The sequence below is a fragment of the Tupaia chinensis genome, unplaced genomic scaffold (genome assembly GCF_000334495.1).
Source record: "Tupaia chinensis unplaced genomic scaffold, TupChi_1.0 Scaffold000489_1, whole genome shotgun sequence".
In the NCBI taxonomy this organism is placed as follows: Eukaryota; Metazoa; Chordata; class Mammalia; order Scandentia; family Tupaiidae; genus Tupaia; species Tupaia belangeri.
Window position 1 is genome coordinate 74,503 of NW_006160001.1, and position 14,285 is coordinate 88,787.

The window sequence follows — 14,285 nt, forward strand, 5'->3', positions numbered from 1 at the left end:
TTGTATCTCATATTTTTTATAAACTTATAGAAACTGTCTGATTCAGCATTAGTTTCTGCAAGAGTACTTCATGAGTAGTGTGCCTCTTTCACCGGGAGGTGTGTAATGTCTAGTTTTTTCTTTGTGTGTGATGTTGGAAGCTACTAATGATTATTGCCTAGACCCATTAATTATGGGTTAAAAGACAGTGATAGTCTAATCCTTTTATTCCTTTTTTACCTATTAGTTAGAACACTTCTATAAAGGGCAAGTTAGAATTTTAAAGCTGTTTCTTTGTATTTTTCCAGAATGGCTTCCTTTGGGTGGAAGAGGAAAATTGGTGAGAAAGTCTCAAAGGTCACTTCCCAGCAGTTTGAAGCTGAGGCTGCTGATGAGAAGGATGTCGTTGAGAATGATGAGGGGAACTGGCTTCATACCATGAAACGTAGGAAAGAAATTCTCCTTGAAGGCTGTGCTGAAAAAAGCAAGCAGCTGAAGGATGAAGGAGCCACTTTGGCTGAAAATAAAAGGTATGTTTTTAGAATTTTCACATGAAGAAAGGTTTACATTTTATGCCCCAATATCAGTAATGGAATGAAGACTTAGGAATTCTGTAAATTTGTGCTTAAAATCTTATCTAGTCCTAAACTAATCAAAGAAATGTTTCAGAGTCACCTGAAAATTTCCATTTTCAGAGAAAATGTGGGCTTGTGAAATAGTCTTCAGAATATATAAAATGTCTCTGCCATCTTTTTTGTTTTGTCTAAAAAACAGTAAACACAAGCCAGTTGGTGGCATGGTAGTTAGGGTAGCTGGATCCCACATGGTAGACTATGTGGTTGAGTCCCAGACTTGGACCCGGTAGCTTGAGAAACACACTGGATGCCCAAGATCGTGAAAGGGGGGAGAAAAGGATGAGAACTATTTGTAGTGTAACCATTTCCCATGGGTTTTCATCCACCTGCCTCTGGCAAAGGCCTCTGACAAATTAAAAAAAAAAAAAAAAAGGAATAAATGTAAGTAAAGTGCACTCAGCTTACTGATTAGTAGAAGATAGTCTAATTGCTAGAAACATCCCTCTTACAGTATTATGTCTTATGAATTAGGCATTCCCGAAACAGCTTTGAGGGCATATACATTAAAGAAAACAGATATTTGGAGGGAGCGGCTATATCTAGACAAAAAGCCAGTGACCTTTGAAGCAGGTATGGTCTTGGTGCTGACACTTCAGGGGAAGTGAAAGCTCTAATGAAGACAAGATCTGCACTACAGGGCAGTGTAAATTAAAGGAAACTCTGTGCCAGCCAGAGAAGATCAGGAGAGACATGTCTAGAACCACGGGACACCAGATGCTCCACAGCTGCAGTGGATAATAGAAAATACCTGGCTTTGCTGTATAAAAGAAGAAGCCTCAGAACAAATCAGTGCTGTGGCATTCTCCATCAGAGACACCCAGACTGCCCAGTCCCCGCTTTCTTCTACTTGTGTGTCTGTATTTTTTTTTTTTTAAATCCATTGCTGCTCCCTCTCAGGGTCCTCCCCAACCCCTGCTTCATTGGGTCAGGGTAGATATTCAGTTATCCATTCCCATTTTCTTTTTATATACTTTAGTAAATGCGACTAGTTACATAAGAATTTGATAATAGCTTCATTTATTCATAACCCTTTCTTAGCATAGCTTTTTTTTTTTTTTAAAGAAAATGTTTAATTAAAATTTTACTATTATTTTTTCTTTTAAAGAATTATTTAATTTTATTTATTCATTCATTTATTTTAATTTGACCAGACACACACACACACACACACACACACACACACACAGACACACGAGGCAGGGAAGCGAGAAAGCAAGCCATCAGGTCCAGGACTCAAACCATGGTCGGGGATGTGGGAGTGTCCAGCACCTGAACCACCACGCCACCTGCTGGTCCCCCCCCCAAATTTATTATTATATTATTCTTCAATTTGAAGAGAGAAGACAGAGAGAGAAAGCAAGCTGCCAGGTCTGGGATCAAACTGGGTTGAACCTTTTGAGAGTCCAGCACTTAACCACCACACCACCCATTGGCCCCTTTTAGCTAAGCTCTTATACTGCTCCTATGTGTTTCTTTTTTTTTTTAATACTCTAAGAGTTTTTTAGTCAAAGCAAAAGTCAGTGGAGAAAGGGAGATTCTTCTTTTTTTTTTTAGAGGTTTTTGCTGTAGGGCGCATGTGCTCGCCAGACAGAGAGACAGAGAGACAGAAAGCGAGAAATCACCCCCCCAGGGGGGATGGCCACGCCACAATCCCGTTTCCTCCATTCTCCTCTCGGGATCTTGGGCACGCACACACGCCCAGTGTGAATTTCAAGCCACCAGGTCCGGGACGCGAACCGCGGTCAACTACATGGGAGTCCAGCGACATAGCTATTACGCTAACTGCTGGTCCCAGAAAGGCAGATTCTTTATTGAATTGTGTTGAGAAAAATTACTATAAAGAGAAAATAAAACTGGATCTATAACTAATACTGTACTCACAATAGGACCCTAAAGGCCTGAGCCTTTTTTATTCCAAAGGCAGAAATCACTTTATTATGTGAAAATATTCCTGAATGAAGCAGTTCTTTATGTGAGGTTGAGTCCAGCAAACAGATTTGTGACCATGAGGCTTATCCTTGATTAGAGTTATATGAATCACATGCGTAACATTATACCTAGAATAGTTACTGAACTCAGAGGCTAGGAACTTGGAAAAGCCTCCTGCTGCACCTGTCAGCAACTCCCATCAAATGCAAATATGAAAGATAAAACTATACAGCTAATAGAAGAAAATACATACGAGTATCTTTATAGCATAGAGTAGATAGAGTGGAGAAGGTTTTTTTTTTTTTTTTTTTTTTAATTTGGAAAAATTCTAGAGGACAGCAGGTGACATGGTAGTTAAGACATTGGACTCCCTCATGGTTGACTGTGGTTTGAGTGCTGAACTTGGCAGCTTGCTTTCTATCTCTCTCTTTCTCTTGCTCTCTCTCTCTGGCAAGCACACATGCCCTAAAAAAAAGTTAATAAGAATAATAAATAAATAAAATAAGCTTTGGGAAAAAAGAAAAATTTCAAATCTGTGTTAAAGTTGACAGAATACAACTTCGAATCCCTCCATTTAGAGTCAATTTTTTTTTTTCCTTCAGAATTTTGCCTTAGGACATGTGTACTTGTTTGAGAGAGACAGGAAAAATGAGAAATCATCCCCCTGGGGGATAGTCATGCTGCAATTTCTTCTTCATTCTCCTCTTGGGATTTTGGGCATGCACACACATACCTGATGCGGTTTTCAGCTAGGTCTTACTCGAACCGTGGAGTCAGCTGTGTAGGATCTGGTGCCTAAAATTTATGTATTTATTTCTTCCATGAGCAAGAGACAGAGAACCCCCGACAGGGTCTTGATACTGTGATCCACTCCTAGCCTTTAGGCACCCGTAGATTATGTGCACACATTGCCTGGTGTACTCAGGGACATCTCTGTACTCAGCCTCTTTCACATGGTGGGTTGTGTTTTACTACTGCACCACTCACTGTCTTTACAGGTTTTTTTTTTTTTTTTTTGGCTAATCTATTTGAAATTAAATTGCAGACATTGTGATACCTATCCTAATTCAGCATGCTTCTCCTAAAAATAAAGATGTTTTATTTTTAACATAACATAGTATTATCAAACCTGTGAAGGTTAACAATTCCATAATCTAATATAAAGTTTATATTTAGGTGTTTTTAATTTTCCCTCAAATGTCTTTACACACACTTTTTTTTTTTTTTTAAGAGATATTTTTGCTATAGAGTACTTGCCCTTGCTGGAGAGACAGAGAGAGAGACAGAAAGTGAGAAATCATCCCCCAGGAGAGAATGACCATACCATAGTCCCTTCTCCTCTTGGTATTTTAGGCACACACACACACACACACGTGCCTGGAGTGAGTTTTAAGCAGCCAAGTCCAGGACTCGAACCACAGTTGAGTATGTGGGAGTCCAGCAGCATAACCATTATGCTATCTGCTGGTCCCTATAGTATATATTTTTAAAACCAGTATCTAAACAGACCTCACACATTATAGTTGGTTAGTACGTCTCTTTAGTATCTTATAATATACTTGGGCCCCTTACTGTTATTCCTCATGATAGTGGCTTTTTGAAGAATTCAGATCAGTTTTACATTTTGTTATTTTCCTTGTGTATATCATTAACTTAACTTATTTTTGTATCCTGTGTATTTTTTGGAAGTTGGATATAGAGATTTGATCTGGAGTCTAAACATTTTTGGCTAGAGTATGTCATACGTAATATTTGTGCTTTATATCACATCATATTGGGAGATAAATAACATCGCAGGCATTGGAAGCCATTGTGTCTAAGCCTGTCTGTTTCTGTTTGATATCTCTGTTGAAAGCTATATTTTTTTTAAGAATTATTTTTATTTAACTTTATTTATTTTAATTTGATCAGAGAGGGATAGAGCAAAAAAGAGAGAGAGGGAAATTGAGAAAGTAAGCTGCCAGGTTTAGGATTCGAACCATGGTCAGCCACGTGGGAGTGCAGAGCCCTTAACCACCATTCCACCTACTGACCCAAAAGCTGTATTTTTATAAAATTCTTAAAGCATTTGTTCATGGCAAAAAAATATATATATAAAGAAAATTTTACTTTACAATATGAGAACTGTTATTTATTTGCACTAAATATATGTTTTTTAGAAATATGTATGTCTGGGGACTGGCAGTTGGCATAATGGCTATGTTGCTGGACTCCCATGTAGTCGACTGCTGTTCAAGTCCCAGACCCAGTGCCTTAAACTCATGCCAGGCGCATGTGTGTGTGTGCCCAAGATCCTGAGAGGAGAAGGGATTGTGGCATGGCCATCCTCCCTAGGGAGTTATTTCTTGCTTTCTGTCTCTCTGTCTCTCTCTGTCTCTCTGGCAAGCGCATGCTCCCTACAGCAAAACAAAACAAAACAAAAACCAAAAACCTCTCCAAAAAAATCCAAATATATATGTCTGAATTGGCCTTTGATTGGGACAGAATACTTTTCAGGTCATCCAGAAATCTAAAATCAGGCCCTTGTGCCTTTGCCTGGTATCTTACATGTTGTATTAACGAGTTCAAGGAACTAAAAGTGAATGAAGTGTTACTAAGCAAGAAGCATTTTTTCTTTGTTCTTTTTTCTTACTTATTTATGATAATAAAATCAAGGTTATTACTGTGTACATCATCTTCAGTAGAGAATTTTACATTCTTAGGTCTGTTAAGTGTTTGTTCCCTGTACTTCTCCCACTCATCCTGTACCATCCTTTCCCTTCTTTCAGACTCTGGTATCTGCATTTATCCTTGCTGCTTTCATATTTTCATATTTTTCAATTTCTGCCGTAAAGTGCAGACATTCAAGTATGTATTGAGCAAGGATATACTGCTATACCAGAAAATGGAGAATGTTTGTCTTTTTAAAAAGAACGATTTATTTTATTTATTATTGTTATTATTTTTTTATCTTTTTTTAAAAGTTTCTTATAGGGCATGTGTGCTTACCAAGTGAAACAGGGAGAGAAAGGAGAGAGGGAAAGTGAGAAAGTGACAAAGCAAGCCAACAAGTCCTTGACTCAAGCCATCAACACGTGCAGTCCTTAGCCATCATGCCACCTGCTGGCTCCCAGTGTTAGTATTTCAAAGTCTGGTTTACTTTACTTGGCACTAGGTCTTCCATATTCAACTGCTTTGAGAAAAAGGACAGTGTCTCATTGTTCCTTATGACTGAATAATACTCTTAGTGTTCATGTGTTACCATTTTTTCACCTAGTCATTTGTTTTTGGGCACTTAGGTTTGTGATTATGTATAATGACTTTTTTTTTGTAATTATGTATAATGCCGTGAAGTACTACTGTCCTTCCAACTGATTGCTCTCCTATTCTTTGGATATATACCAAGGAGTGAGATTACTGGATCATAAGGTAATTTTATTTGTAGGTTTTCAAGGAACCTCCATATTGTTTTTCATAGTGGCTGAACGAGTTTACATCCCCACCAGCAGTATGAGAGAGTTCCCTTTTCACCACAGACTTAGCAGCACTTATTCTTTACTTTTTGATCATAACCATTCTGACTGGAGTTAGTGTTATCTCATTGTGGTTCTGCATTTCCCTTGTAGGAAAAGTTGAACATTTTTTCATATGCATTTTGGCCATTTGTATGTATTTGTTACAGAGTTGTCTGTTCAGCTCATTTGCTCATTTTCATTTTCTTTATTTAAAAATTTTTAAATTCATTTCCTCCATAAATGAAAGAGAGACAGTACTTCTAACAGAGTCCCAGCACCATGAACTACTCTAGTCCTGACTAGATTTGAATCATTCAGATCCTAGGTATGCACGTGCCCTGTAGACTCAGGGAGGTCTTTGCATGTGAACCCAGAATCTTCCCATGTGTGTCAACCCTGTAGAGGTTACATTTTATCATTGTGCCACTATCTATCCTATTCTTTCTTTCTTTTTTTTTTCACACTTGGAAGAGTGACCATAAGAGCCCCTGTTAATTTTTGTCATAGGTGAAATCAAAGTTGAGGAACTGATACATTGGTTTCTGAATCTTTTATTTTTAACTTTGGGGTACTCTTACATATTTAATATAAAATTGTTTGGCCCTGTGAGTTCCTGTCATTTCTATCTGAAGGTGATTTCCAGGCATAAGTACATGGAGGGAGAAACCAGACAGACTATTACTCTGTAATACATTAGCACCTCAAATTGGGAATGATGGGTAGAAAATAAGTACCAAGATTGATTAATGTCTTAATAGCCTAGTATTAGACTGTATTTCTTATTTGTGGTATTTTAAGCATGAAGGTTTTTCTGTTGCAGAACTTTATAAGATCAACCATTCTGTCTTAGTCAGAAGAAAACCAACCATAAATTTCCCACATTTGTGAAATCACTTTTAGAACATTGGTAAAACATCTTTAGAAATTCCTGTAATGCCTGTTAAAAGTTCATTAGCTTTGTTTTTTTTGCCTTTTGCCTAGACCACACTAGTGTGTAGAAAGAGGAAATTTATTCCACTATTGCAATAAGATTCTCTGAATTTCTTGTGGTGCTGAAGAGATACTAGTTTTGTAAACAAAATAACTCTTGTTTTCTGCCTATATGCAAAAGCTTAAGTTATTTCACCTAAATCAGCTGGTTTGAATGCTTTATTTTATTGTTTTTAAAATAATTATCCATTCAATTTTTATTTATGATTATTATTATTATCTTTAATTTGACAAGAGAGAGAGATGAGAAAGCAAGTCATCATCAGGTCAGAGACTCAAACCATGGTCAGTCATGTGGGAGTCTAGCATCCCAACCACCAATGCCACCAGCTGGTGCCTGGATGCTTTATTTTGAAGGGAGAACATTGTTAGATGATGAAATTTTTTATTTTTTGTTATTTAGCATTGGTTTTGGAGTAACGTATGCACAGTTTTAGAAAACAGAATTAAAGGAATCTAGTAGAATTGAGTAGTTTGGCTACTCTAAGGCAAACCAAAGTAGAAATAATAGTTTAAAAATATCTAAGAGAATATTGAACTCGATTGCAAGTAAAATTTGATTGCAAGTATAAAGAGGAATAGTGAAGTTAAAGAAAACACAGTCTCTGCTTACCAAGTCAGCCTCGTCTTAAAGTACTCTCATTTATACTCCTTTTTAGTCACACTAGTCTTCATCATTTTATTTGAATACCATTCTTATACAACTTTGTGTTATGAGTCTCTGTCTCATTCTTGTTTTTTGAGGTCTGTCTTGTTTTTCAGCTCTCTTTTCATGTGTCATCTTCTCAGTGAGCTCATCTGATACCCAGTCTCAAGTAGCACCCCTGTGCTCTCTCTTTATCACATCAGCCTGTTTTGTTTTCTTTTAGCGTTTCTCCGTTTTTGAAGTTAACCTTATTTGTTTATTTAGTTGTCCATGTTATTTCTCTTCTGTAGAAATGTAAACTGTAGGATAGCTAATGATTTTATTTGACTTGTAATGTATTTTCAGCTCTTAGAATAAAATGTAGCACCTATTAGGCCCCCATAAATATGTATAAAATTGCCATTTTGGGGGTTTATCATGACTGTATAGGGTTATGGGCAGACTACTACTTACTTTATTATGTGTACAGAATATACAGTTTTCAGCTCCAAGTTAGAAGATGGTATTCTGAGAATGCATTTTGTTTCATACCCAAACCACAAAGGGCCTTTGGCCTTAGAATTTTCCTACCCTTCCCTTGTATGAGAATATGGCACTTAAGAATAATTGTGCTGTTTGGAGTCTGATTTCTTTTTCATAATTCATGCTCTCCTATAACCTGCTCTCCAAGACGTTATATGTATAAGTTTTATTTATACAATAAGAAAACAACAACAGGTTTTATAATAAGAAAACAACAACAGGTTTTATAATATAGTGATTAAGACTTGACTGTTAGAGCCAGATGGCCTTGTTTCTTATCCTAGCTTTGCTGTTCACTAGTTTTGTAGTATTAAGCAAGTTATCAACCTCTTTGCATTTTGGTTTTCTCTTCTGAAAAAATAAACTTTATAATGCTGTTATGATGACACAAACTTACTGGGAAAGGATTCAGCATAGGATTCTGAGCTTTGAGAGGAGGAACCCAGATGAGAAGGGCTCTGTGAGTTCCTGTCATTTCTACCTGAAGGCAGGTTCTAAGTAATAAGCATGTAGAGGGAAAAACCAGACAGAACTTAATGGTCTTCCTTTTTTTTTTTTTTAATTTAAATTTTTAATTTTTGTTATAGGGTGCGTGCACTCGCCAGAAAGACAGAGAGAGACAGAGAGACAGAAAGAGAGAAATCACCCCCCAGGGGGGATGGCCACACCTCAATTCCTTCTCCTCCATCGTCCTCTCGGGATCTTGGGCACGCACACACACGCGCCCGGTGTGAGTTTAAGCTGCCGGGTCCAGAACTCGAACCGCGGTCTTCTACATGGAGTCCAGTGACATAGCCATTACGCTAACTGCTGGTCCCAATGGTATTTCTTTTTTTAAAGAATTATTTGTTTAATTTTATTTATTATTATTATTTTAAAATTTGTTATAAGGTATATGTGCTTACTAGGGAAAAACAGAAAGAGAGAGAGGGAAAGTGAGAAAGCAAACCGCCAGGTCCAGGACTTGAACCATGGTCAGTCATGTGGGAGTCCAGTGTGCTAACACCATGCCATCTGCTGGCCCTAGACCGCCATGATTTTTTTTTTTCTTAAGAGGTTTTGCCTTAGGCTATGTGACCTTGCCAGAGAGATGAGCGAGACAAAGACAGTGAGAGGTAAAGTGAGAAATCACCCCTGGGTGATGGCCATGCCACAATCCTTTCTCTTACATTTTCCTACTGGGATCTTGGGCATGCACACACAAGATTCTTACTGGGATCTTGGGCATGCACACACAACCCTGTCATGGGTTTGAAGCCACCAGGTTTGAGACTTGAACTGCTGTCAGCCATATGGGAGTCCAGCAATGTTACTGCTACTCCATCTGTTGCCTAAACCTCAATGATCTTAATGAGTGGAGAAGACGGATTTTAGAGAGACTGGCAGCGAGAAATCATGGTATAGAATACTAAAGAAAAGGGACCACTCAGAGAAAAAGTACCAGAACTCTTTAAAAGAAATTTTTTTTATAGTCATAGGATATGTGTGCTCACCAGAGGGAGACAGAAAGAGGGAGAAAGCATCCTCCTAACCTCCAGTAGAGGGTGGTCATAGTCTCTTTGCCTTCATTTGTTTATCCTTTCAGGACTTTTTTTAGGCGTGCACATTTGCCCAGTGTGTTTTTTAAGCTGCTGGGGTTAGAATTTAAACCATGCAGTTGACCAAATGGGTCCGGCTCCCTTAATCACTAGGCCATAGGGCCAGCACCAGAAATCTTTATGAGTTCCAGTTTAGTTTTTTTTTTTTTAAATATTAGACCAAGTAACTGTGGGGGAAAGGCCAGGTAAAATGACTGGAGAGTTGTAAGTTGAATAGCTCCCAAGTTCATACAGACCAGGGAGATATTCATAATTCAACCGTCTAGATGTGAGTAGTGGCCACCAGGTAGGTTTGTTTTTTTTTTGTTGTTTTTTTGTGTTTTTTTTGGAGAGGTTTTTGCTATAGGGCGTGTGCGCTCACCAGACAGACAGAGACATAGAGACAGAAAGTGAGAAATCACCCCCCAGGGGGGATGGTCACACTGCAATCCCTTCTCCTCCAGTCTCCTCTCGGGATCTTGGGTATGCACGCACACGCGCCCGGCGTGAGTTTTAAGCCACTGGATCCGGACGCGAACTGCAGTCGACTACATGGGAGTCCAGTGACATAGCCATTACGCTAACTGCTGGTTCCCGCCACCATGTAGGTTTGTGCATGTCCCTGGGATCGGGCTGGCTGAGGAGGAGGGTGAATCATAGAGTGAGGACCCTCATGGGGACACCTGTCTCTGTGATTATCTCTTTCTCTCTCTCAGAAATAGTAAATTAATACACTTGGAAAAAAAAAAAGACCTAAATAAACCAGTAAACATTATACTATGCTTGTGCATTGGAAGATTAAATTTTGTTAAGACATTTGGTCTCCTCAAATAAGTTGTAAACTCAATACAATTTTATTCATACTGCCAAAAAAACTTATTTCTGTAATAATGACAAGCTTATTCTGAAGTTTTTATGGAAATACAAAGAATTTGGAATAACAATAACTTTATGGAACAAAAGTATACTTTGAGAACTTACATTATTTTTGTTCAGCTCTTTATATATATAGATAGATAGATAGATAGATAGATAGATTTTTGCTGTAGGGCGTGTGTGCTCACCAGAAAAAGAGACAGAGGAAGAAAGTGAGAAATCACCTCCCATGGGGATGGCCACTCCGCAGTCCCTTCTCCATTCTCATCTTGGGGTCTTGGGCATGCATGCACACGCACCCAGTATGAGTTTAAGCCACCACCAGGTCCAGGACTCAAAACACAGTTGATTATATGGGAGTCCAGAGACATAGCCATTATGCTATCTGCTGATCCCTTTGACTACATTTTAAAATGTTGTTTGTTTAATTAATTAATTACTTTATATGATGCCAGGAGATTCACTCTCAGTCCCTCCCCAACTAAGGGACCATCTTTTCCCATTAAAAAAAGAAAGATTACCTTAAGGTATTTTGATAAATACTAAAAAAATTAAAAAAAAGCAAATATGGAAAGAGCTAAAATCTAGTAAAAATTGTGCTATAGTTTTCTGAAACATTTTTTTTCTCCCTCCATTCCCCCTTTTACCAGAGAGAAGCATAAACTAACTTACATATAAAAAAAATAAGTTTAGTCTCAATTCTGTTATTTGCACAAAGCCCAATAAAAGTACTAATTGATTTAGTAGTCTGTGCCGGAACCTTTTATAAGGAACTTCAGATTAAATGCTTTGAAAAGTCTCCAGAGCCAAGTAAGGAATTCACCACCTGACTGTGCCTTTAATTACCTGTACCTGAAAGTTTTTAGGCCTGTCAGGAAGTGACATTCTTTATTTACTTGCCAGGCAGAAAAATGCTGTATTAGTGTAAAGAGAGACATATATAGATCAGTGAAAAGAATATAAAGTACAGAGACACATTACTATGGCCATTTTATCAAAAATTAAAACTTGGTTATCAAAATGCATACTTAAAATAAAATCTACTTTCTTAAAATAATTACAGTACATGTATCTGACATAGGAGTCATTCTTAGAATATATAAAGAACTTTTGTAATTCAGTAAGAAAACAATCTATTGGAATCAGCAGATGATATAATGGTTGCATCTCTGGACTCCCACATAGTCGACTGCAGTTTGAGTCCCAGACCTGGAGGTTTCTAACACACGCCAGTCACATGTGCCTGCATGCCCCAAATTCCGAGAGGAGACTGGAGAAGGGATTTTGTCATGGCCATGCCCCTTGGGGGGTGATTTCTTGTTTTCTGTCTCTCTGTCTTTCTTTTGTCTCTCTGGCGAGGGCATGCTCCCTATAGCAAAAATCTCTCTAAAAAAATAAATAAAAAAAGAAGAAAAAGGAAAGAAAACTGGCTATCCATTTAAAGAATGGGCCAAAAATTTGAACAAATACTTCACGAAAGAAATATGAATATCCAATAAATGCATTAAAAGCTACTCAACATTATCAGGAAATTTCAAATTAAAACTATGATGAGAGGGAGGCCAGCAGGTGACATGGTGGTTGAAGGACTGGGCTCCCACATGGCTGACTGCATTTTGAGTCCCAGACCTGGCAGCTTGCTTTCTCACTTTTCCTCCCTCTCTTTGGTCAAATTAAAAAGTAATAATAAATAAAATTAAAATAAATAATTCTTTAAACTAAAAACCCTGATGAGATAACTACTGTATAGGTACTGGGATACTAATATTGAAAGAGAAAGTATCAAGTATTGGCAAGGATGTAGAACAACTGAAACTTGCATAGGTTGCTTGTAACAATAGTTTTACTACTGTGAAAAAGAATCTATTTTGTATGAAGTTAAATATATGCCTTACCATACAATCCTGCAGTTTGATAACTTGATGCTTACTCAGGAGAAATTAAAATGTATCCAGAAAATACTGGTCTATTAATATTCCTGGTAGCTTTATTCATAGTGGCCTTAAACTGGAAACAACCTTCATGTCCTTCAACAGGTGAATGGATAAATTGTGGTGTATCTATACGACACTATGCTATTGAGCACTGAGAGGGAATGATTGACATATCTCAAAAACATTGCACTCAGGAAATTAAATCAGAAAGTACATTCTATCTGATACCATTTATAGAAATCTCTCTAAAGACAAATCTGTACTGGCAGAAAGAATATCATTGGGTTGTCTAGGGCAGGAATAGGACTGGTATTTTGAGAAAGGGGCACAGGGAGTTTTTAGGGTTTATAAAAATTTTCTTTATCGTGGGACCAGCAGTTGGTGTAATGGCTATGTTTCTGGACTGCCATGTAGTCGACCATGGTTCAGGTCCTGGACCCAGTGGTTTAAACTTACGTCAGAGGCGTGTGCATGCATGCCCAAGATCCCGAGAGGAGAATGGAGGAGAAAGGATTGTGGCATTCTGTCTCTCTGTCTCTCTCTATCTTTCTGGCGAGTGCATGCGACCCATAGCATAAATCTCTCAAAAAATGTTCTTTATTGTACTGTTTCTGGTGCTATTTATATGGCTGTACACATTTGTTAAAACTCATCAAACAGTTTTAGAGGGGATACTTTTGTTGGTATATAAATTATACTCTAGTAAGTTTGATTTAAAAAAAGTTTGTACTTATCAAATGTAATTCTCTGGCCATCCTTGGTGGCATAGCAGTAACACAATGCTCCACAGTTCTGAGAATGTGTAGGAAGGGTCTTGTGTTTGCATCCTCAGGTTATTTTGTGCACACAGGGTGTACTTGTGCACGTCCACAATCCTGGCTGACTGAGACTGCAGTAGGATTGCAGTGTGAAGAAGGAGGTACTTATGTATGTCTCTTTCTAGCTCCCTTTCTCATGAAAAAATAAACTTTTAAAAAATGTAGGAGACTTTTATGTTCTTTTTACATGTTTCTACAAGGGGGCCTTTGAAGAAGTTCATTGAACATGCACATTATGAAAACACTGTACGTGGAATTCAAACTTTTCTACACCAAAATAAATTCATTTGCTAAGTTCATCTTCCCCCAGCTTTTTTTTTTTTTTTTTGGAGAGGTTTTTGCTATAGGGCGCATGCGCTTGCCAGACAGACAGAGAGAGACATAGAGACAGAAAGCGAAAAATCACCCCCCAGGGGGGATGGTCACGCTGCAATCCCATCTCCTCCATTCTCCTCTCGGGATCTTGGGCACGCACGCACACACACCCGGTGTGAGTTTTAAGCCACTGGGTCCGGGACGCGAACCACAGTCAACTACATGGGAGTCCAGCGACATAGCCATTACGCTAATCGCTGGTTCCCTTCCCCCAGCTTTTTGAAGTACTTTTTTTGTTTGTTTGTTTTATGAGAGGTTTTTCCAATAGGGCGTGTGCACTTGCCAGACAGAGAGAGGCAGAGAGACAGAAAGCAAGAAATCATCCCCCCGGGGGGATGGCCATGTCACAGTCCCTTCTCTGTTCTCCTTTCAGGATCTTGGGCATGCACGCACACGTGCCCGGCGTGAGTTTTAAGCCACTGGGTCTGGGATGCGAACCGTGGTTGACTACATGGGAGTCCAGCGACATAACCATTACGCTAACTGCTGGTCCCTTTTTGAAGTACTTTT

The 14,285-nt window shown here is 38.4% G+C and overlaps 1 protein-coding gene across 2 annotated transcripts in view; it reads left to right on the plus strand.

Moving 5' to 3' along the window:
* The window catches only part of TTC33 (tetratricopeptide repeat domain 33), a 44,794-nt gene that overhangs the window by 6,178 nt on the left and 24,331 nt on the right, over positions 1–14,285 (plus strand). For both annotated transcript variants that reach the window (XM_006156293.3, XM_006156292.3), the window contains one exon: positions 288–509. In XM_006156293.3, coding sequence (XP_006156355.1) covers positions 289–509 — 221 coding nt within the window. In that variant the 5' untranslated portion in view covers position 288. The remainder of the gene's footprint in view (positions 1–287; positions 510–14,285) is intronic.